This window comes from Pleurodeles waltl, chromosome 7 (assembly GCF_031143425.1).
Source record: "Pleurodeles waltl isolate 20211129_DDA chromosome 7, aPleWal1.hap1.20221129, whole genome shotgun sequence".
In the NCBI taxonomy this organism is placed as follows: Eukaryota; Metazoa; Chordata; class Amphibia; order Caudata; family Salamandridae; genus Pleurodeles; species Pleurodeles waltl.
The window spans coordinates 84,407,959-84,430,198 of record NC_090446.1 but is presented as its reverse complement, the minus strand read 5'-3'; the positions used below and the strand labels follow the sequence as shown (position 1 = coordinate 84,430,198).

Here is a 22,240-nt window from a genome sequence, read left to right as displayed (position 1 = left end):
ATCTAAGGTCTAACCTTTATGTAACTGCATTTTTTCTTAAGTAGCTGCCTCACTGTTTTTTTAAAAAACACTAAATTAACAATCCCAACTTATACCTGGCCTTTAAACCTTATCGACATATTGCCTAATTGGCAACAGTTTTGCATCTCTCATAAACGCATTGGACTGTTACTATTGGAGCCGGACCAAGATTGATTTGCATATGTCTGGGTCCAAACCGAGGTGGCATGGTGAGCAAAAGAACAATGGGCTGTACTCCTACTCAGAACGATTGCCCGTGGTTAGATTTATTGCAAGCATTCCTTCCATCACATTTTGAGAGTTTGATGTCCAACCCGAAGTTGCAAGGATATGCCCAGACATCGGTCCCATGCTCACTGTGTCCTTTGAGCCAAGCTATACCCGACTTACTAACACCGGTCAGGGCGATACCTGTCTTGGGCTGCTCGTGTTCCAGTTTAGGGAGAGTCTGGCCTGCTAGTCCGTACTGGACTGTTACTATTGCAGCAGAGTCAAGACTGATTTGCCTATGGCTGCATCTAAACTGAGGTGGCATGGTGGTCAAAATAACAATGGGCTCTGATGCTCCCCTGAGCGACGGCCAAGTTAGACATATTGCAAGCATTCCTCTCATCAACTTTTGTTTGTTTACTATATAAATCTGGCTTTTCCTTGGAGTTAATCTTCTGGTCAACATTGTCCGTAAGATGTTTATGTCTCTCCTCCGCAGTGACGGCGAGTCCCTCCAGCCTGCTAGCTCCAGGAGCCCCTGTCACCATGATCTGCACGAGCACAGACCCCTTGCCCCTCGCAGAGGTGTGCTGGTACCAAGGCCAAGCTCAGAGGTCCTGCTACCGGAGGCTCCAGCCTGGTTGGCGGGAGCTGAGACTTGATGCCGTCACTGAAGCCGACGGCGGGGAGTGGCGGTGCGAGCACAGATACGTCGATGGTAGCCGCGCGCAGGCCCGATACACGCTGCAGGTGCAGGGTAAGGAAAGATTGCCTGAAACATCTCTCTTTACTTCTCCATCTCTCTATAAGCTCCAGGTCCCTCCCTGCGTGACCAAACCAAATCACCAACCATGAACCACAATGGGGTGAAGCCCAAAACCCTGAATTCGCCCATCCTCCAGTCGCACAGACACTGGAAGTTGTGGGGAAGGTGTCTCCTTGAACATTTGAAGTGTCCATTTGAAGAACATTTGGTTCTCTTTCATTTAACCTTTTGACCTCTGACTTGGGAGGCCCTCATTGGAAGGTGGTCGAAACTTGGTGGGGTATTTACACACACTGTAAATACCATTACTCCAGGGTGAGGTATTTACTGCTTATGGGAAATAAAGATCTTTTGCAAACTCTTGTAATGAGAACCAAACCCGCTGTTCACAGCCTTTAGTACCTTACTCACCATGGGGAGGTGTTTAGAATTCTGTGCTTTGTTAAAGGAGTTTGCTTTTTCTTTCATTCTTTCTGTCGTGAGATAAGATTTGATTTATTTATTTATATTAAATGAGACGGAATGGACGCTGGTAGTGGATGGACAGAGGAGTTCACATACAATGGAAACTAAAAGTGAAGTACCAATAAGTGCTTGTTCGACTGTCCACAAAGTGCTTGGGACCTCACATGGGGAATGCAGCACTTTACAATTGCTATAACAGAATATGATAGAATAGAACAAATCAGTGTTGTTTTCTGTACTTCATGTGAAAATGGGACAGGGTTTCGAGGGACATGGACCCACTGCACATATGTTGTTTGTTGTTTCTTTCAGCAGGGAAGCTTCTGCTTGTCTAGCCGCGCCTGCCTCTGTCCCTCTTTAGCAGTCAGCACATTGGTATATATTTTACTTCTTCTCTTACATCATCGGCACTCTTTTGTCAACCCTGGAAGGATGAAGAGTTGATTCCACTCAGCTGTGATTTAGAGATATTTTCTGCAGTTCACACATATGTCTCAGAGGCACAGTAACCCCATGAGCTACCTTACTGGGACTTAAACCTGTGGCTCATGTCAAAGTCTGACTGTGGCAGACAGGGTATTCATGGATCTCAGCAGCAGGCGCTCAACCGCATCAGTAAACCTCCTGGGATTGGAGCGAATCACCTGCTGGTTACACGGACATATGTCAGCATTTACTGAAAGTATTGGGCGATCTAACCAGCATGTGAGGTTCTCTCCATGTTTCATTAGGATCGGGGATAAGTTTTAATCCATTTCATACAGCGCATCATCTACGCATGTAGAGACTACAGATGAAGCAGAGTGTGAATAATGCATTACCTATATTACATTGGCGATGCTAGTGAAGGGTGTCCTTTTCTCCCAGTTCAATGCAACTTGCTTTACTGACCTCAAAAGAACACAAGCATTGACAAAGCCAATAGGCTCGGGAAATATTGGCTTTGGCAATGGGTAACAGTATCAGCCAAAAGGGAAAAAAGAGGACCCATGGTGTGCAAAATGAGGCGGGAGACGTGTTTTAGGTCAAGCGCGCCAGGCAGGGCAAGCTGTCTGGAGGCAAAAGACCTATTGTTGGTTTACCTGGAATCTACAGGGGCTTACAGCGATCCCGCTGCTTCCCATTGGTTGACTTTAGTGTCACTCTCATTTGCTTACTTCTTATTCAATGGCTTTCCTTGCCCTAGTGTGTGCGCCTTGTGTTTGTCTCTCCCCTGGAGCATAGCCTCTCTACCAGAGCTCTGATTTGCTGCCTTCTATCCTTCTGCTCCTCACTCTTAGGGAACTCATTTTTTCTTTTTGCTTAAGCACTCCATGTGAGTAGATTTTTTTCCACTTCTCTCACTTAATGTGCTTCTTCCCTGTCAAAAACATAGCCCGTGCTCTGTGTTGCTCTCTCCCTTGTGTTGCACGCTTTTGCTCCCACCAAACTCCCTCGCCCCCGACTCTCCGTGTTGCTTCCTGCCTTGTGTGCTTCTCCACTCGTCTAAGTGTTGTCTCCCTTCTGTGTTGCTTTTGCCCTTCCCCAACTGCTTCCCATTTCGTACCCTCATGTATTTATTTATTTATTTTGTATTTATTTTGGAGAGAACCAGGCAATAAATTGATGCAGGCCCATCTGCCTTAAAAGAGTGCTGTTTTTTTATGCACTGATCTAGCTCAGACCTGTAAATTAAAATAAAAAACTGCACCTGCATCACCCTGTAGGTCGGCATGTGCAGGCACATGTCATCACACACGCATGCACCTACAAAATGGCACATTTATTTACTTTTGGCCGTGCCCATGCTGTACTGTATTGCCAAAAGGCACTGGCAAAGCCTATAGGTTCCAAAAGGGCACCCTATTCGTTTTTGCCAATGCTTTTTATTTTGTTTAACGATTCAAGATGTAGTGGTAGATTAAACAAGTGTACATAAAGTAGCATTTAAGTGACTTTTTAAGGCGGGGCCAGCAGTGTTAATAAAATACGAAAAAAGGCACAATGCGGGGACAATAGAGGAGCAGTGGGGGACCAGTTAGGGAGGAAAACAGCACACGAGGGAGAGAGCAACAAAGGAATGAGGTCAGAAGCACATCATGGAGAGAGCAATATGGAGCATGGGGGAATATGGGGTTTGGTAGGGAGAAGGACATGGGAAAGAACGCAAGCAGTACCCAAGGGAGAGTGCAACACTGAGCATGAGGTGGAATGGAACTTTGGGAGAGACCTGGAAAACATATCCACTCTCATGGAGTACGTAACACAAATAAGAAAGTAGTTCCATAAAAGCCAGCAGTGGAAGGATACCTTAAGCCAATCAAAAAGATGACAAAGGTTTTATGCTCTAGGGGAGGGCCAAACACAAAAAGAGGAAAGCAAGCCAACTCAAGCCAACAAATAAGAAGCAAGTAAATGAGAATGACAACAAATAAATAAATAAAGCCAACCAATGTTAAGCAGTGGGAATGCTCTAATCAACAGTTTTGACAGTAAGTCCTTGGTAAGCCCACAACAGGTCAGCTTGTTTAGGGTTTCAACATGTTATCCTAGAAATTACACATCAGAATAGAGGTACATTGTGAGAGCTTTGCAGCAAATTTAATACCAAGATGCCAGCGCATTCTGAAAGTCAGTACAGGGGTGCGTTGTGGGAGCTCTGTGATTATATGCGCACTGCAATAGCAGTGCACGGCACAGGTCTAGAGAGGTGCACTGTGAGAGGTCTGTGGGTGCCTAAGTGATGAGGAATAGACTGAAGGTGGAGATCAGGTTAGAAGTGCTATGTAAGAACTTTATGAATGTCTGTGCACTGGAAGAGTGAAGCTTGATGCAGGTTTAGATAGAGGGGCATTATGAGAGCATCATGAATGCCTATACTGAAATAGTGATGCTTGATGCAGGTTTGGATAGAGGTGCATCGTGAGAGCTCTATGAATGTCTGTGCACTGGAAGAGTGATGCTTGATGCAGGTTTAGATAGAGGTGCATCGTGAGAGCTCCATGAATGCCTATACTGAAATAGTGATGCTTGATGCAGGTTTGGATAGAGGTGGATCTTGAGAGCTCTCTGAATGTCTGTGTGCTGGAATAGTGATGTTTGATGCTGGTTTAAATAGAGGTGCATCGTGAGAGATCTATGAATGTCTTTATGCTAGAATAGTGATGCTTGAAGCAGGGTTGGATAGAGGTGCATCGTGAGATCTCTATGAATGTCTGTGTGCTGGAGAAGTGATGCTCGATGCGGGTTTAGATAGAGGTGCATCGTGAGATCTCTATGAATGTCTGTGTGCTGGAAGAGTGATGCTTGATGCAGGTTTAGATAGAGGTGCATCGAGGGAGCTCCGTGAATGTCTGTGTGCTGGAGAAGTGATGCTCCATGCGGGTTTAGATAGAGGTGCATCGTGAGATCTCTATGAATGTCTGTGTGCTGGAAGAGTGATGCTTGATGCAGGTTTAGATAGAGGTGCATCGAGGGAGCTCCGTGAATGGCTGTGTGCTGGAATAGTGATGCCTGAAGCAGGTTTAGATAGAGATACATTATGAGAGCTCTGAATGTCTGTGTGCTGGAAGAGTGATGCTTGATGCAGGTTTAGATAGAGGTGCATCGAGGGAGCTCCATGAATGTCTGTGTGCTGGAATGGTGATGCTTTGTGTAGGTTCAGATAGTGGTGCATTGTGAGAGCTCTCTGAATGTCTGTGTGCTGGAGAAGTGATACTCGATGCGGGTTTAGATAGAGGTGCATCGTGAGATCTCTATGAATGCCTGTGTGCTGGACTAGTCATGCTTGATGCAGGTTTAGATAGAGATGCATTATGGGAGCTCTATGAATGTCTGTACTGAAATAGTGATGCTTGAAGCAGGGTTGGATAGAGGTGCATCGTGAGAGCTCTATGAATGTCTGTGTGCTGGAATCATGATGCTTGATGCAGCTTTAGAGAGGTGAATCGTGAGAGCTCTCTCAATGTCTGTGCTGGAAGAGTGATGCTTGATGCAGGTTTAGATAGAGGTGCATCGAGGGAGCTCCATGAATGTATGTGTGCTGGAGAAGTGATGCTTTGTGTAGGTTCAGATAGAGGTGCATCGTGAGAGCTCTCTGAATGTCTGTGTGCTGGAATAGTGATGATTGATGCAGGTTTAGATAGAGATACATTATGGGAGCTCTCTGAATGTCTGTGTGCTGGAAGAGTGATGCTTGATGCAGGTTTAGATAGAGATACATTATGGGAGCTCTGAATGTCTGTGTGCTGGAGAAGTGATGCTTGGTGCAGGTTTGATAGAGATGCATCGTGAGAGCTCTCTGAATGTCTGTGTGCTGGAGAAGTGATGCTCGATGCGGGTTTAGATAGAGGTGCATCGTGAGATCTCTATGAATGTCTGTGTGCTGGAGAAGTGATGCTCGATGCGGGTTTAGATAGAGGTGCATCGTGAGATCTCTATGAATGTCTGTGTGCTGGAAGAGTGATGCTTGATGCAGGTTTAGATAGAGATACATTATGGGAGCTCTCTGAATGTCTGTGTTTTGGAATGGTGATCCTAGATGCAGGTTTAGATAGAGATACATTGTGAGAACCATGTGCATTTCTACGTACAGGCTTTAGTGATGTATAGAAGTACTCGGTGTGAGTTGTTTGAGTATTTCAATACTGAGGCAGTGGTGCGTGGTGTTAGTATGCAGTGTAGGTTCAGGATATAAGGAGTGCAGGGCGTTTTCTAGTTCTTGAGGGTATTGACCCTGCCTTTTGAGGACAAGCAACTCCATTTGAAGGACAGATGCAGCTCATTTGTAATAGTTGGGGTTTTAAGGGGAATGTCAGGGACGTGTGTCCAGCAGTCAAGTTACTGGTGGTTCTCTGAGTAGGGACAGAGGTGCCTTTTGGGAGCTCTGCTCATATCTCAGGGTGAGGCACACAAGCCTTCCATGACAGGGATCAGTGGGGAGTCCCTTGAATGTATCAATACAATGACAACAATTCGTTCCTTCTGCAGGCCAGAATGGACCCCCACTGTGAGTGTGCAGCAAGTCAGGCGAAAGGTGGGTCCTGAGAGCTGGCACATGTCTCAGTACTGGGTGAGCTCTGGGGAACTCTCAGTGCTGGGAAGCTTTTGGGCATTACTGGTAATGATAGAAGTCTGCTGTGAGAGCTCTGAAGATGTCTCACCTGTGGGTACAAGTGCATACTGCAGGTCAGAAGTGAGGTGACGTGAGAGCTCGGGGGATGTCTCACCGGTGGGACAGAAGACCTTACTGCAGATCAGCGGTGAGGTGGTTTGTGAGAGCTCTGCGGGTGTCTAACCTGAAGGGTACAAGAGCATACTGCAGGTCAGAAGTCAGGTGGAGTGTGAGAGCTCTGCGAATGTCTCGCCGGTGGGACAGATGTTCTTACTGCAGGTCAGAAGTCAGGTGGAGGGTGAGAGCTCAGGGGATGTCTCACCGGTGGGACAGATGTTCTTACTGCAGGTCAGAAGTGAGGTGAAGTGTGAGAGCCCTGCGGATGTCTCACCGGTGGGACAGGTGTTCTTACTGCAGGTCAGCAGTGAGGCTCAGTGAGAGAGCTCGGGGGATGTCTCACCTGTGGGGTACACGTGGATACTGCAGGTCAGAAGTGAGGTGGATGTGAGAGCTCTCTGGATGTCTCACCGGTGGGACAGACGATCTTACTGCAGGTCAGAAGTCAGGTGGAGTGTGAGAGCTCTGCGAATGTCTCGCCGGTGGGACAGATGTTCTTACTGCAGGTCAGAAGTCAGGTGGAGGGTGAGAGCTCAGGGGATGTCTCACCGGTGGGACAGATGTTCTTACTGCAGGTCAGAAGTGAGGTGAAGTGTGAGAGCCCTGCGGATGTCTCACCGGTGGGACAGGTGTTCTTACTGCAGGTCAGCAGTGAGGCTCAGTGAGAGAGCTCGGGGGATGTCTCACCTGTGGGGTACACGTGGATACTGCAGGTCAGAAGTGAGGTGGATGTGAGAGCTCTCTGGATGTCTCACCGGTGGGACAGACGATCTTACTGCAGGTCAGAAGTGAGGTGGAGTGTGAGAGCTCAGGGGATGTCTCACCAGATGGGACAGAATTTCTTAGTGCAGGTTACAAGTGAGGTGGGAGCTCTGCGGATGTCTCACCGGTGGGACAGAAGACCTTACTGCAGATCAGCGGTGAGGTGGTTTGTGAGAGCTCTGCGGATGTCTAACTTGAGGGGTACAAGAGCGTACTGCAGGTCAGAAGTCAGGTGGAGTGTGAGAGCTCACGGGATGTCTCACTGGTGGGCCAGATGTTCTTACTGAAGGTCAGAAGTGAGGTGGGGTGTGAGAGCTCAGGGGATGTCTCACCGGTGGGATAGATGTTCTTACTGCAGGTCAGAAGTCAGGTGGAGTGTGAGGCCTCAGGGGATGTCTCACCGGTTGGACAGATGTTCTTTACGCAGGTCAGAAGTCAGGTGGAGTGTGAGACCTCAGGGGATGTCTCACCGGTGGGACAGATGTTCTTACTGCAGGTCAGAGGTGGGGTGACATGTGAGAGCACAGGGGATGCCTCGCCGGTGGGATAGATGTTCTTACTGCAGGTCAGAGGTGAGGTGACATGCGAGAGCTCAGGGGATGTCTCACCGGTGGGACAGATGTTCTTACTTCAGGTCAGAAGTGAGGTGGGGTGTGAGAGCCCTGCGGATGTCTCGCCGGTGGGACAGATGTTCTTACTGCAGGTCAGAAGTGAGGTGGGGTGTGAGAGCTCTGCGGATGTCTCGGCGGTGGGACAGAAGTTCTTCCTGCAGGTCAGAGATGAGGTGACATGTGAAAGCTCAGGGGATGTCTCACCGGTGGGACAGATGTTCTTACTGCAGGTCAGAAGTGAGGTGGAGTCTGAGAGTTCAGGGGATGTCTCACCGGTGGGACAGATGTTCTTACTGCAGGTCAGAGGTGAGGTGGGGTGTGAGGGCCCTGCGGATGTCTCGCCGCTGGGACAGATGTTCTTACTGCAGGTCAGAGATGAGGTGACATGTGAGAGCTCTTCGGATGTCTCGCCGGTGGGACAGATGTTCTCACTGCAGGTCAGAGATGAGGTGACGTGAGAGCTCTGCGGACGTCTCGCCGCTGGGACAGATGTTCTCACTGCAGGTCAGAGATGAGGTGGGGTGTGAGAGCTCTGCGGATGTCTCGCCGGTGGGACAGATGTTCTTACTGCAGGCCAAAAGTGAGCTCAGTTGTTTGTTCTCTGGATGTCCCACAGATGGGGGGAAGCGGATACTGTGGGTCACCCCAATGCTGGCATCCAAGGGCGCAATGCAGATCAGGATAGATGTACATTGTGAGAGCTCCGTCGTTTAAACATATTTTTATTGTTTTTGTATTTCTTTCGGCGTGCATATGTGCAGAGGGCATGCCTTGGGGGATCATTGTGGTACCGTGTGCAGGCTCACCCTAAAGCAAGCCATAAACTTCTCGTGTCACCGATGCTCTCTGTCCCAGTGTCCTCAGTCACAAAAACTGCAGTGTGCGTGAGGGCTCCGTGTGTCACCTCACTCCTGGGATACAGGTAAATACCGACGCTTAGGCAGAGGTGTGCTGCGAGAGATCTGTGACTGTCCCAAACATGGGCTCCGGATCAGTTCAGGGTAAAGGGGAGCTGTGGGTACCAAGCACAGAGTTGTGTTTTGAGACCCCTGTTGATGTCCTAGTCTTGGGGTCTGAGTAGATACTGCCACTCAAGAGGCAGGTATCCCTGGGCTACTGAAAAGTATCTTTGAGAGAGCATCTTGAATCTATTTTTATTGTGATGTTACAGCCTGGCACAGTGTCGGACAGAAGTGCATTCTTGGAGCTCTTTGAATGTTTTAGAGAAGGAAGGTGAGTGCAGGCCGGAGGTCAGAAAAGAGGCGCTTTGTGAGAGCGTGATAGATATTTCAGCACTTGGGGGCCTGGTGCCTGATGTAAGTCAGGGTAAATGTCCACCGTGGCAGCCCTGAGAATGTCTAGTACTAATGCATGGCGTTCTAGGGTAGAGGTGCACCATAGCTCTGCCGTGTGCAAGCTCCTCATGAACTGATGTCTAAGGTCAGATCTTTAAATCATGTATTTGTTGCAAATAAACCTTTTTTCGCAGATTAAAAATAACACTAGAAAAAAAAACTGAAAAGTGTAATGTTCGCACACCACGCTAGGTGGCAGTGACTTGTAGGAAATGTCGTCTTTGTTTCTCCATAACCCCTGTTCATGAGTTTGGGCAGCTTTTATACATCTGCACTTTTGTACATTTCTCCCCTATGGTTCTCTTTCCCTATCTTTCAAATTCTTCTTTATTTCTTTTTCGCTGTCTGATTAGAATTTCCCCTCCTGTGAGCGACTCCCTTTTCCTTTTCTCTTTCTTTTACGTCTATGTTGGGTCTGGGACGTCAATTCACCGAAATGTCACGGGTAGCGGAAGTGACATCACATGCCCTTTGACCTCCACTTTCACTCATGCTTACACATACATATAAATTCACACTTACACACACTCTCTCACATAAAGACACTGTCACCTGCAAGCATGCACACAATATAGGCTTGAAGGCATTTTGTACTTTCCTCGGCTGCCATGGAAGGGCATAGTCCAGCTAACTGTATTCTACTTTTATTACACTAATAGTTTATGATATTTTATTATTCACTATTAGTGTAATAACAAATTGGCAGAAAACAAAGAGAGTGGAGCACCTTTCATATGGAGGAGCTGCCACTGTGTTCCTGGCACTGAATTTGCCACCTCTGAGGCCAGGGGTCGCAAAGGCAGTGCCAGGGGTCGCAAAGAGCAGGTCAGAGGTCGCAGCTGCGACCCATAATAGACGTCCATGTGTGGTGTTGCTTCTTAATGTGCGCCCATCTATAGATGGGTCAGGTGGACCTATGGTGTGGTGGTCAGAGCAGTGCTTAATTTGTGCTCGTTGTTGTTTCCGGTGTGGGGCACTGGCATTTATTTTTTGGGGGCCGGTGCTTATTTTCCTGCCTCAAGCATTTACTGCAAGCAAAAGTCACATATGGGAAAGACAGAGGAAGAGAAAAACGAAAAAGCGTCACAAAGGGAGAAAGCAGAAAGCTGCAGGAGTGAGCTGAAGGGGCAGGGAGTGGCTGGAAATGAATTAAAGAAGCCTGAAAAGGCTTCAGGATTACAGTGCCTCGGTATCCTGTGTTCGTACATTTAAATGCAGCAGGCAAGTATGTAAGAGAAGGGCTTCGGGCACCGGCACGTTTTTATTTACAATTTAAGCACTGGGTTAGGGTAAACTGTAGGGTTTGTGACAGAGTGCCCTGTCTGCAAACTCTGAATCACTACCCTTGTCTTGCAGTTCTGCAATTAATCATTTCTGCTTGCATGCCTGCAGTAATCCAATATTTCTCCTTAAATATGTTTCTATTTTCTATCTATTTATCTGTCAACTAAGTCCTCCTCTTCTTACCTCGTATACCAGACCAGTAATGACTCTGTCTCTCACTTGTTGATTTCCTCAGGTTTTGCCTCGCCCACCACCGACCCCCTTACCATCTACGCCTCTGTGGACTCTTACGTTGAGCTTCCCTGTATCCTCAAGCATGACCCCCATGGAGAAGTAAGGGTGCACTGGACTCACACAACATCCCAGGGAAGCAGCAGGACCATTGTTATGTCGGAAGGAGCAAGACAGGGGCAGGAAACCTCATCCAGTCGGATCGCCTTTGCAGCACCTCAGAGGCGGAACTACTCGCTGTCCATCTCTTCAGTGTGGGAGACCGATGCAGGCCTTTACTACTGTGGGCTCACCTCCCACGGGTGGCAGCTCTCTAGGAGCATTAGGCTGGTGCTGGTAAAAGGTGAGTGTAGAATGGAAGGATGGGTGGCCGGGGTAGGCTGTAATTAAGATGGCTAACTGGGGTGAGAAGAAGGACAGCAGCCAGGGTGCACAAGTGGTGTGAGACGCGGGTAAGGAGCCAGGATGCTGAAATACTGTTGGGAATGAGGGAGAGAAGACAAGATGTTGAAGTGGTTTTAGAATTATGATAGGAGCCCGGATGTCGAAGTAGTGTTAGGAGTGAGAGAGAAGACAGGATGCTGAAGTGACATCAGATGCGAGTAGGGACCAGGGTGCTGGCGTAGTGTCAGAAGTGGCATGCGTACCAGTATGTTGAAGTAGTTTGGGAGTAAGAGAGGAGCTAAGGTGCTGAAGTGGAATCAGAAGTGTAATACAAGCCTGGATGTTGAAATTGTGTAAGGAGTGGGACAGAATCAAGGATGCAGAAGTGGTGTCAGAAGTGGGAGAGGAGCCAGGATGTTGCAGCAGTGTCAGGAGTGGCACATGTGCCAGGATGCAGAAGTGGTGTCAGAAGTGGGAGAGGAGCCAGGATGTTGCAGCAGTGTTAGGAGTGGCACATGTGCCAGGATGTGTGCAGTAGTGTTAGGAGTGGCACATGTGCCAGGATGCTGAAGTTGTGCTAGGAGTGGGAGAGGAGCCGGGGTGTTGCAGTAGTGCTAGGAGTGGCATATGTGCCAGTCTGTTGAAGTAGTTTGGGAGTAGGAGAGGAGCCAGGATGTTTCAGCAGTGTTAGGAGTGGCACATATGCCAGGATGCTGAAGTGGTGTCAGAAGTGAGAGAGGAGCCAGGATGTTGCAGCAGTGTTCGGAGTGGTACATGTGCCAGGATGCTGAAGTGGTGTCAGAAGTGAGAGAGGAGCCAGGATGTTGCAGCAGTGTTAGGAGTGGCACATGTGCCAGGATGCTGAAGTTGTGCTAGGAGTGGGAGAGGAGCCAGGGTGTTGCAGTAGTGCTAGGAGTGGCACATGTGCCAGGATGCTGAAGTAGTTTGGGAGTAGGAGAGGAGCCAGGATGTTGCAGCAGTGTTAGGAGTGGCACATGTGCCAGGATGCTGACGTGGTGTCAGAAGTGGAATAGGAGCCAGGATGTTGCAATAGTGTTAGGAGCGGCGCATGTGCCAAGATGTTGTAGTTGTGCTAGGAGTGGGAGAGGAGCAAGGAAGTTGAAGCTGTCTTAGTGTGATAGGAGCCAGGATTTTGAAATCGTAGTGGTACCAGTTGGGCAGCATATAGAATGATTGTTGCAGTAATGGGATACAAGAAAGAAAAGGGATGTGACGGCATTGATGGAATAAGAGAAGGGATTGATTATTGGTGTCAGCCATAGTGCAAAACCCAAGTGTGAGACAGACTTAGAGATGGGACGAGTAGATGAAGAAATAGAGAGATACTTAGAAGTGTGGCTAGAAGGAGGGACAGACAGTGACAAAAAGAGCTTGAATGTGGTGGCCACAACAGAAATTAAAGGGAGAAATAGATTGGCAGAGAAATGGGAGGTGGAGTGGTACTCAGTGTTTCTAATATCTGTTTTTCCACTTTCTCTCAAGTCACCCTTGAGACACCAGGATTGGCCCGAGAAGGCACCGTAGTCCGGTTGAACTGTACTCTTAGTGAGGTATTCGGGGAAGAACAGTACAGCTGGACTCACCTCAGTCCCACTGACAATGGTGAGGGAACCGAGGACGGCCACACTGAGAGGTGGACACAGAGGAAACAGCACACAGGTCACCTGCTGGAGCTTTCACCCGTCTCACAAGATGATGCCGGCACCTGGACCTGCACCATTCATGCCAGAAACACATCAGTTGCAGAGGTAGCATATGTGCTACAGGTCACAGGTAACTGATGTTTATCTATACAGGTCTAGCATCTTCTGCTGTGTTGCTGGGGAGCTTGTATTTTAATCCACTATCCTGATACCCTGGAATGAGAGACTGCTTTTCATAATGTCCTGTCTTCTACTGAAACTCTGTTGCCTAATTTAGAGTTTGGCGGAGGGGTTATTCCGTAACAAGCATGACAGATATCCCATCGGCCGTATTACGAGTTCCATAGGCTGTGATGGAACGGTAATACGGCAGACGGGATATCCATCACGTTTGTGATGGAGTAACCCCTCCGCTAAACTCTAAATCAGGCCCTGAGTCTTTAAATGTTAGTACATTGAGGTTGATATCCGTGGACCCATGAATCTTGCACAACATGAGACTTAGGGGGGTAATTTCGAGTTTGGCGGATTGGAAAGCCCATCTGCTAAACTACCGACAGGCTGGCCACCATCTATGCGTCAACCTCCCTGCCAGAGTCATTATGAGTTTCCCACTAGGTCGGCGGGCTGAAACCTGAGTTTCTGCCCGCCGGCCTACTGGGAAACAGGCTACAGCATTGTCTCCGGCTCGTAATCAAGCCGGCAGCAATGCTGTAGCCAGCAGGATGCACAGCACCCTCGCATGCAGACAGTGAACATTGCGATGGGCTGTGCAGGAGGGACCCTGCACTGCCCGTGGCAAGTGCATGGGCAGTGCAGGGGCCCCCATGTGGTGTTACCGGCATGAAAAGGCTGGCTGAGAACAAGAAGCGCTGCCCTTGTGGATTACGATCACCACCACCACTAGGCCGCTGGGATCCATGATCTTGGTGGTTCGCTGGTGGTCTAACAGTCAGGGTTTTAATGTGGCAGTCGGACTGCTGCATCCGTGGCGGTCCTGAGTACCTCTGCGAGTGTGGCGGTCTTAAGACCGCCACACTAGTAATGATCCTCCCCCCACAATAGTTTGGGGGCAGTGACATACACAATCTCACCCTATCGCATATGTCTAACTCAGGTCTGCCTCCCTGTTGACATATCACTTCAAAAGATGATTCTGGTTGATGAGATCTGATAAAAAGGCATTTGATACAAAGCTCTTCAATAAAACTATGGAGGCCTCATCCATTGGAATCAACCTCTCTGAGGCATCATGGCTTTAGACAATATTAGGCCTTGCATGTTATAACTAGGGCTTCCGGTTTTACGGTATTTATTTTATGGACATTTCCGTTTGTAATTATTTATATTTATTTTTTGCTTATTTGTTTCTGTATTTATCCATATTTATTTTAGGTTTTGTGAAAAAACAAAGCTAAACTAATATTTTTCATAGTTATTTAACCAAGAAATATGCATTTATATTTGAATGTCTACTACTTTTTAATGATAGATCAGTACACTTCTAAGAAAATATGAAGCTTTTAGTATCAATTTTATACACTGGTCTCTAACCATCATTATTAAACATCTTTATTTTTTAACCATCTTACCTGTGAATCCGCACAGCTATTGGCCTGGCAGTCGTGGCGGAATTTAAAATAGCTCAGAAAAGATCCTGATTTCCATTTTTATCCACATTTAATAGAAAATACAGAGAGAACAATAAATGGGGTTCTGTCTGTATTCATCTGTAAAAATGGAAAACAGGGAGCCTTAGTTATAACTGTTGATGAAATAAGCCTATGTCACACAAGAAAGTACGGGGTTCACAGGGTCAAGCGGTCCAGCGAGGGGACGGAATAGGCGCACAGTGAGCGTCCCCTTTGGAGTTTGTGTGACAATAAGGGGACACTTCCCCTCCTGGACAACTGGGGCTAGCTGCCTTCAGGTTTAGGGCATACACAATGTATTTCCTTGCTTAAGGTAGGCCCTTTACGTTCATTGCACCTTCTTCCACCTACTCTCTCATTGAATGGAGTATTTTCTTGTTCCCTCATATTATATGAGACATAGGGATCCTAGGCCCTAACGATTGCCCCGAGACCTTCCTTGGCTCAACAGAGAGGGCAGAAACATGTTGGCCATTGACTCTTACATAGGCGCCCCTGTGAGTCCTTGCTCTCACAGAGGTGTCCCCATTTTTGTTTTTAACCACACCAACAGTCTTCACTATTAAAATGTACTTTCACATAGGTTACTGCTTAGGTGTTTTTAAGTATACCCCTAGGTTAGCTGGATCCCACATTTTTCCAGAACAGTGATAATTTACACACTCTCTCTTGTTCCTTTAACAGTGAGGTTGAGTCCACCCAGGTAGCATTGTCCTACCGGGGTGGGGCTAGGTGGTAATATGATGAAGCATGACACTATATAGTGTGTGAGACCACCTAGTCCTTAAAGGAAACTTTCCCTCCCCTCCTCCACCTTCAAACCTCGACTCTCCTCAGTATCCACCAGCATCAACTTACCTAATATGGTCTAAGAGCTACTAGGAAACTTTCCACAGCTTAGAGCTCCCTGTGAACCCCGTACTTTCTTGTGTGATTTTGGTTTTGTATTTAGGGAGACCGGTACAGTGTTGTTCCCTTTGGATATAAATATATTTTTTTATATCCTCAACTCTCCCTTACTCTCCAGTTGTGTTACGAAATAAGCCTATGGACATTTTGTGAATAACGAGATGTGGCCCAAAACCCAAGGAACACTGGGAACAGCTTGAAGCTAGATGGATTTGCAGATGTTCCTGAAGATGATTCCTGCCTATCAGAGACATCCTGGGGTAGCAGATATGTTTGACAAGAAGAAAGTCACGTCAAAGAAATCCAATGGAGAGTTACTGATGTGGTGACCAGGGTTATTAGTCAATCCATGCGATCAACTAGCCTTGGGATCTCTTTTGGATATCATTCAACTCTGAACATGCACAAGAATGTTCAGTGGCAAAAGGAATGGGAGTTAAGCAGATACAATGAAAATGTGTGAAACTGGTCTTGTGGTGGGCAGCCGTGAGTATGAGTAAGTGACCAACGCAGGCCAAGCAAGTCAAAGGAGAGCAAAATGCATGGGCTTAGTTCTGCGATCTCTGCTTTTCTCTGAATGTTCAACTGGCACTGCAGAGAAGCAATCATTTAAGGGAGGCATGTTTGTAGAAATAACACAGCACTGTCTTTGGGTTGATATCCACAGCAAGTGAAAAAAGCAAGTGTTCAAGGTGGCAAATGCAAAGTGATGTCCTCAGGCTACAGACATTTTAAGGTGCAGTGAGACTATCGTAGTTCATTTAATGATAGTATTGTCAAGAAAAGAATTGAGATAGAGACACAGATGGCTGGCCTAACATTTAGCCTTTGTGAGAGGAGGAAAATTAGTCTGAATCCACCCCAGCTGGGAGCGAGCATGGAGTGGGCATCTTGGGTTGTATTACACAAGGTCCATTGGGAATGCAGTGGGCATTTGCACCCCTTGTTCACACTCCTGGAGCATTTCAGTACCCCCCAAGGGGCGACCGACGTTTGTGCTGTCTCTTCAGTAACATGGATCACCAAGATGTGCTCCAGTACTATCACCAGGGGTCGTCTGCGCTCTTTTGGGTGATGTGTGGCATATGAAATGATAAAACCTATTGCCATTGCACCCATGGCACATTACAGACATGGGCACAATGACAAAGAATCTGTCAGGAGGAGCACTGGTCGTGCACCACATAGAAGGTCACCAGCTGTGAGTGTGCCCACCAATGCTGTTCTGTGGGAGGGGCTCAAAGAGATCACAGGACAACTTTGAGGCCACTATTCAATTGTTTGCAGCCTGTCATAGTGGTTGCAAATTGCCACCTGCCTAATTCATATTTATGAAGCATGTCATTCTGCGACCTCAAGCAACTGAGGATCCTGCAGTGCGGCCTATTGGTGCACACGTCAGACTTTGCTTGCTTTCCTCACTGCGAAGATGTAGCTACTCGTTATAGAAAGTGACTCAAACAAGGACTGAAGTTCTGTAATTTGTGCTTGTTTTTATTCTTCATTGTTTATATTTATGGAGCATTGAGATAAATAACAGTCTTTCTCTCTCTCTGTTCCTCCCTGTCTCTTTCTTTCTGCCTCCTCCTTCCCTGTCTCGCTCTCCCTCGCTCACTTTATTGTTGACATTCTTCTCTCCTGCTCCCTACCCACCTCTGTTCTTCCTACCCTACCCAATCTCCCTCTTTCACCACCTGTTGTCCCTCATCCCTCCTCACCCGCTCTCAGGTGCTCAGTACGCGGGACCCATCTTTGCATTGGGCGGGAAGGTCTCCTACGCAGTCGCCCTTCTAATACTGGTGCTCTTCGTCCTCTCCGCCCTCACCATCCTCGCACTGCGCAACCAAAGGGTGAGTGTCCTGTTCTTTTTTCTCACTCTGGAAGGGCTGGTATCTCGCTGTTGAGAGGCGAATGGTTTCCTCCCCCTTTATGGGTGAGTGCTTGCCTTACTGGGGTGGGAGACTTTGTCTCCATATATGGATGTCAGCAAATGTCCCTCTCACTCTGGTAGGGTGAGTGTCTGCCTTACTGGGGTGGGAGACTTTGTCTCCATATAAAAATGATTTCCTCCACCGTCAGGCTACCTGTTGGCAGAAGCCTGGTGGTGGAGGAGGGATGCCCCAGGCAGCCCTCCCTGTGAACATTATATGGCGGTTCAGACCGCCGTGCCGGTGGCGGTCTTTGCCGCCACCACCAGCATGGCGGTCTGAACCACCAGGGTTCATAATGAGCCCCTTTGTCTCAATATATGGATATCAGCGCATGTCTCCCTCACTCGGGAAGGGTGAGGGTCTGTCTCCATATTGAGAGGTGAATGTTTGCCTCCCCTTTGAGAGCTGAGTGCATGTCACACTAGTGGTGGGAGTATGTTTTTGTTTGTAGCTGTGAGTGCATGTTTCTCTCAGTCTGTAGGGGTGTCTGTTGCCATGTTGAGTGTTGAAGGCTTGCCTCTCCTGAGAGAGGTGATAGTCTGTTTCACTAGGGGAAAGAGTTTCAGTCTCCATATGGGTGTGAGCGCACTTCTCCCTCACTCAAGAAGCACAAGGGTCTGACTTCCTGTAGAGGCATGGATGTTTGTCACCCCTTAAAGGGTTGAGTGTCTCAAAATGTCGGAGTTTCCCTCAAGTGCTGAGTATTTTCATTCTTAGAGAGTTGTAAAACTAACTCCAATGAGAGGGGTGATTGAATTTCTCTCGATAGGGAGAAAGTGTCTCTCTGTAGAGCGAGGAAGGTCTGTCTCTCCTTAGGAGGCTGAATTTCTGTATTTCTTAAAGTAGTGTCAGTCTGACCATTGAAGGCTGAGCCACAGTCTTCCAGCCAGAAGAAATGATTGACTGTCTCTAAATCATCGGGCCCCCTCAGAATTTTTCATAACTATTCTATTAAGTTGGCAATGTTTAAATTAGTCTACAATTACTTATACATTGCAGTTAAGTTTGGTTACCTTTTTACAAATGTAATAGGCATTTTTTGCTTAAAACAAAGCACTGTTATGTGCATAATCCTTCCTTTGTCCAGAGCCTGGCGCCCTCCCCCACCCCCCCGGGACCACCTGAGGCCCCCCAGGGGGGCCCGGCCCCCAGTTTGAAGATCCCTGCTATATAAATGGCTGAGTGTCTGTCTCTCCTAGAGTGCTAAACAGCTTCCTTTATCTACCAAGAGGTGCGAATATATCTTTCCTTCTGTCTCTCTTTATCCCACTTTCTCTCTTAGGGTGGGCATTGATCTCCTTATAGGGAGTTCAGTGCATATCTCCCAGTTTTCCGATAAAGGACTGAGTGCCTGTCTCTCCTAGAGTGCAGTCTTCCTTTCTCTTTCTGTGATGGTCAATTCTTTTTCTCTCTAGAGGATTCAGACCACGCTTCTATCTCTCTCCAGGTGGGTCAGTGAGGGTGACTTTCTACAAAGGGATACCTGTTTGTCTTTATTTCCTTGTTCTTTCTTAGTTTTTTCCTACACACTCTGGCCCGTATTTATACTTTTTTTAGCGCCGCATTTGCGTCGTTTTTTGACGCAAAAATGGCGCAAAATTGCAAAATACCATTGTATTTTGTAGTTTGGCGCCGTTTTGCGTCAAAAAGCGGCGCAAATGCGGCGCTAAAAAAAGTATAAATACGGGCCTCTGTCTCTCTAGAGGAGCATCGTCTCCTTGCATAGGGATGAATGCCTCCCCGCTCATCTCTGCCTTTCTAAGGCTGACTAATTGCCTCCATAGAGCAAGTTGAGTGTCTGTCTCATAGAGAACTGACCGGCTCTTATAAAAGATTTTATAAAAGATTGAGGCCCAGATTTAAGAGGGCCCTGCGCCATTCTACGGACAAAAACATCATTTTTTTATGCTAATGTGGCATTAGATAGCCAACAATGCCACACCATATTTACAAAGTGGCGAAATGCATTCATTATGCCACTTTGTAACCCTTTGTGCTACATTAGCCCTGCACCAGGCATAATGTATGCAAAGAGGGTGTTCCCTCGTTATGGGGAAGGGGGGGGGAAATGGCGAAAAAATGGCACAAAGAAATCTAAAAGATTTCTTTGCATCATTTCTTTCAGCACTTTTAACACTTGCTCAGAGCAGGTGTTAAAAGGAGGTTCCCATTGCTTGCAATGGGCCTCTGGGCGCTTTGCAGGATTAGCGTCAACATTTTTTACGCTAATCCCGCAAAGCGCTGAACTAGCATAAAAAATTCTGATGCTAGTTCCCTAACTACCACCATGGTGTGGCGTATATTAAATACGGTGCACACATGGTGGTGTAAGGAGGGCGCTAAGGGACGCAAGGAAAGTGGCGCCGCACTAGGTGCAACGCCATTTTTCATAAATATGCCCCTGAGTGTCTCATGTAGATTGCTCATTGCTTTTCGCCTATTTTGAGTTTGGTGACTGGACTGAGTATATGTCACCTTATGGAGAAGTAAATGGCAGCCCCAAGCACAGAGTTGCATGTCTGCCTCCCTTCAGAGTGCGGAGTTTCTGGTTTCTATGAAAGACTCAGAGTCTGTTTCCTATTGGGTGGTTAGTTTCAGTCTCCTATAGAGGGGCGAATTTCCGCTTAGAGGGTGAATGTCTGTCTCGTAGAGGAAGCCGAAGATCTGTCACCCATGGAGGCCTGAGTGTCTGTCTCCGGTTGTCCGAGTGTCAGTTGCCTACAAAAGACTGGGTGGTTGTACTCTAAAAGGGCTGATTATCTGTCTCCTGCGGTGGACTGAGTGTCTGTCTTCCAGAAAGGACGCATCTGTCCCTTCAGGTGCTCTTTGGATGCGCCCATCTGCCCATGGTCACTGTCTCTCGTCCATACTCCCTCTGCGCCTTCCTAACACTGCTCCGTGTCCTTGGACTCACTAACATGTGTCTCACTGTTACCCATTGCCGAACTCTGAGCACTCTTTGGCTATAAACATACATACATTCATACACACCTTTCTTCCAATTCACAATGTTTGTGTTGTTTTTTCTTTGCAGCGGCGGCTGTCACACTTTGCTGCTTTGGAGAATGACTTAGATGGCTCCCTGACCCCTTCCAGACCAGAGAAGATCGCCTGGTGAAAAATACATGTTTAAGGAAGGACCAGCTAGCAGCATTCACCTTCGACTGCAAGTGTGGAGTCCACCAGTTCAAGACCACCTTAAAGTCCACCACAGACTTCTACTCTAACTTTTTTCATTCCTACCACATAAGACGATGCTTAGCAGCGCATGCCTCCTTGGAAGTACTCCCTCAGCATCCTCTGCTGGTTCACTGGATGTTCGGTGGCTTTCAAGAGTCTTAGAAGTACCACACACAAGTATTTGCTTCCTCTGTTAGTGGAGACTGGAGTGGATCCAGCATTCCTCCTGTGAGACTCTGTTCTGTACCAGCACAAGAAACATTAAGGGACCCTGCTGTCCTCTCTGGCCTTTTCTGGACTACATACAAAGTACTGCTGGTATCTACTAGAGGTGTTTCTAAGTATGATTAAAATGGGAAGCCTGTAAAGTATAATGTGAGGGCCTAATAACTCACTGGGGGATGGAGAACTTCTTATTGTGACAAAAAGACCCAACATACCTAGGCTCTGAAGATGGGTTCTCCGCTTTGCTTATGAAACTGTTGTGAAATACAACATGCACAATTAATATATTTCATAACTATTTTATTCATATGTATTGGCTTTGTTTATTTGTCAGAGGGAGTAAAGCACATTTCAGATATTTCTTCAGTTTAGTCGTACAACCTGAGATTTTTTAATAGGTCGCGTGTTCCCATACATTTCTATTCAATGCTTTCTGGGTTAAAGAGGTGCATCAAGTACGTTTAACTAGCCAGGTGTTGGCTAATGTACTCATCTAGTAGACATGACCTGAGTTTCTGTTGAACTACCACTGTGCTGTGTACCATGGGTACCATGATATCAAAGTTTTGAATATTGATGGTAAGTGTACTGTGTTTCTTCATGAGAGTTTATAAATATTTTCTCTTTATTTGTTTTTTGTCTTGATATTATTTTTTTAAATCTGAATTAAATATGTTGTTTTAATGTCTTTTATGTTGCAGGATTTTAATGGGGGTATCGGGTAGTGCTTTACATGTATGTTTCAAATGCAGTTTTTATTTATTAAAATATTTTATTAATTTAGATATCTTAATCAAAAATTTTAAATATACATTTGTTAAGTTTCATGCTATTTTGGGGATTTTGTGTTTTATATTGAAAGTCATGCGTTGATTTAAGGAGTGTCATGCGTTGATTTAAGGAGTTCTGCACAGCATGAATGGTATATTATGTATATGGTATGGCATGAGTGCATCATATACCATCTGCATTTCATACATTTCCTTGTTTGTGTGGCTCAGGATGCAACCTGTGGTACATGTATACAATTTGATGGAACCTATAAAGTTAGGGAAACCCCTACTTCAACGAATGCAGCTTTCACTGCAAGGAGTAGCTGGGTGTCAAAGACAAAAATTACATGCTAGGGACCAAAGTGCGCAAAGTCTGATGACCGGTCACAAGATATTCGAAAAGGTCGACAGTGACTCTGGTATTCACAAGAACAAAAAATGCGACCCAGCAAATAATGACATGAGGTATGCCAGTCAGACTGCCAATATTTGACAATCTACTTCCCCAATATAAATAAGTCAGGAGGTATTGCATGGTGTCCATGTTGAGCTGACAACTAGCGATGACTTTGGCTTCCGACATAGTGATAAGGTCAGTGTCACCGGGC

General features: G+C 46.8%; 1 protein-coding gene across 1 annotated transcript in view; it reads left to right on the top strand.

Annotated features, from left to right (window-relative positions):
- The window catches only part of LAG3 (lymphocyte activating 3), a 33,569-nt gene extending 12,997 nt beyond the window's left edge, over positions 1 to 20,572 (top strand). The window contains exons 4-8 of the mRNA XM_069201601.1: positions 731 to 988; positions 10,919 to 11,257; positions 12,802 to 13,092; positions 17,252 to 17,373; positions 20,489 to 20,572. Coding sequence (XP_069057702.1) covers positions 731 to 988; positions 10,919 to 11,257; positions 12,802 to 13,092; positions 17,252 to 17,373; positions 20,489 to 20,572 — 1,094 coding nt within the window. The remainder of the gene's footprint in view (positions 1 to 730; positions 989 to 10,918; positions 11,258 to 12,801; positions 13,093 to 17,251; positions 17,374 to 20,488) is intronic.
- The last annotated feature ends 1,668 nt before the right edge of the window (positions 20,573 to 22,240 follow it).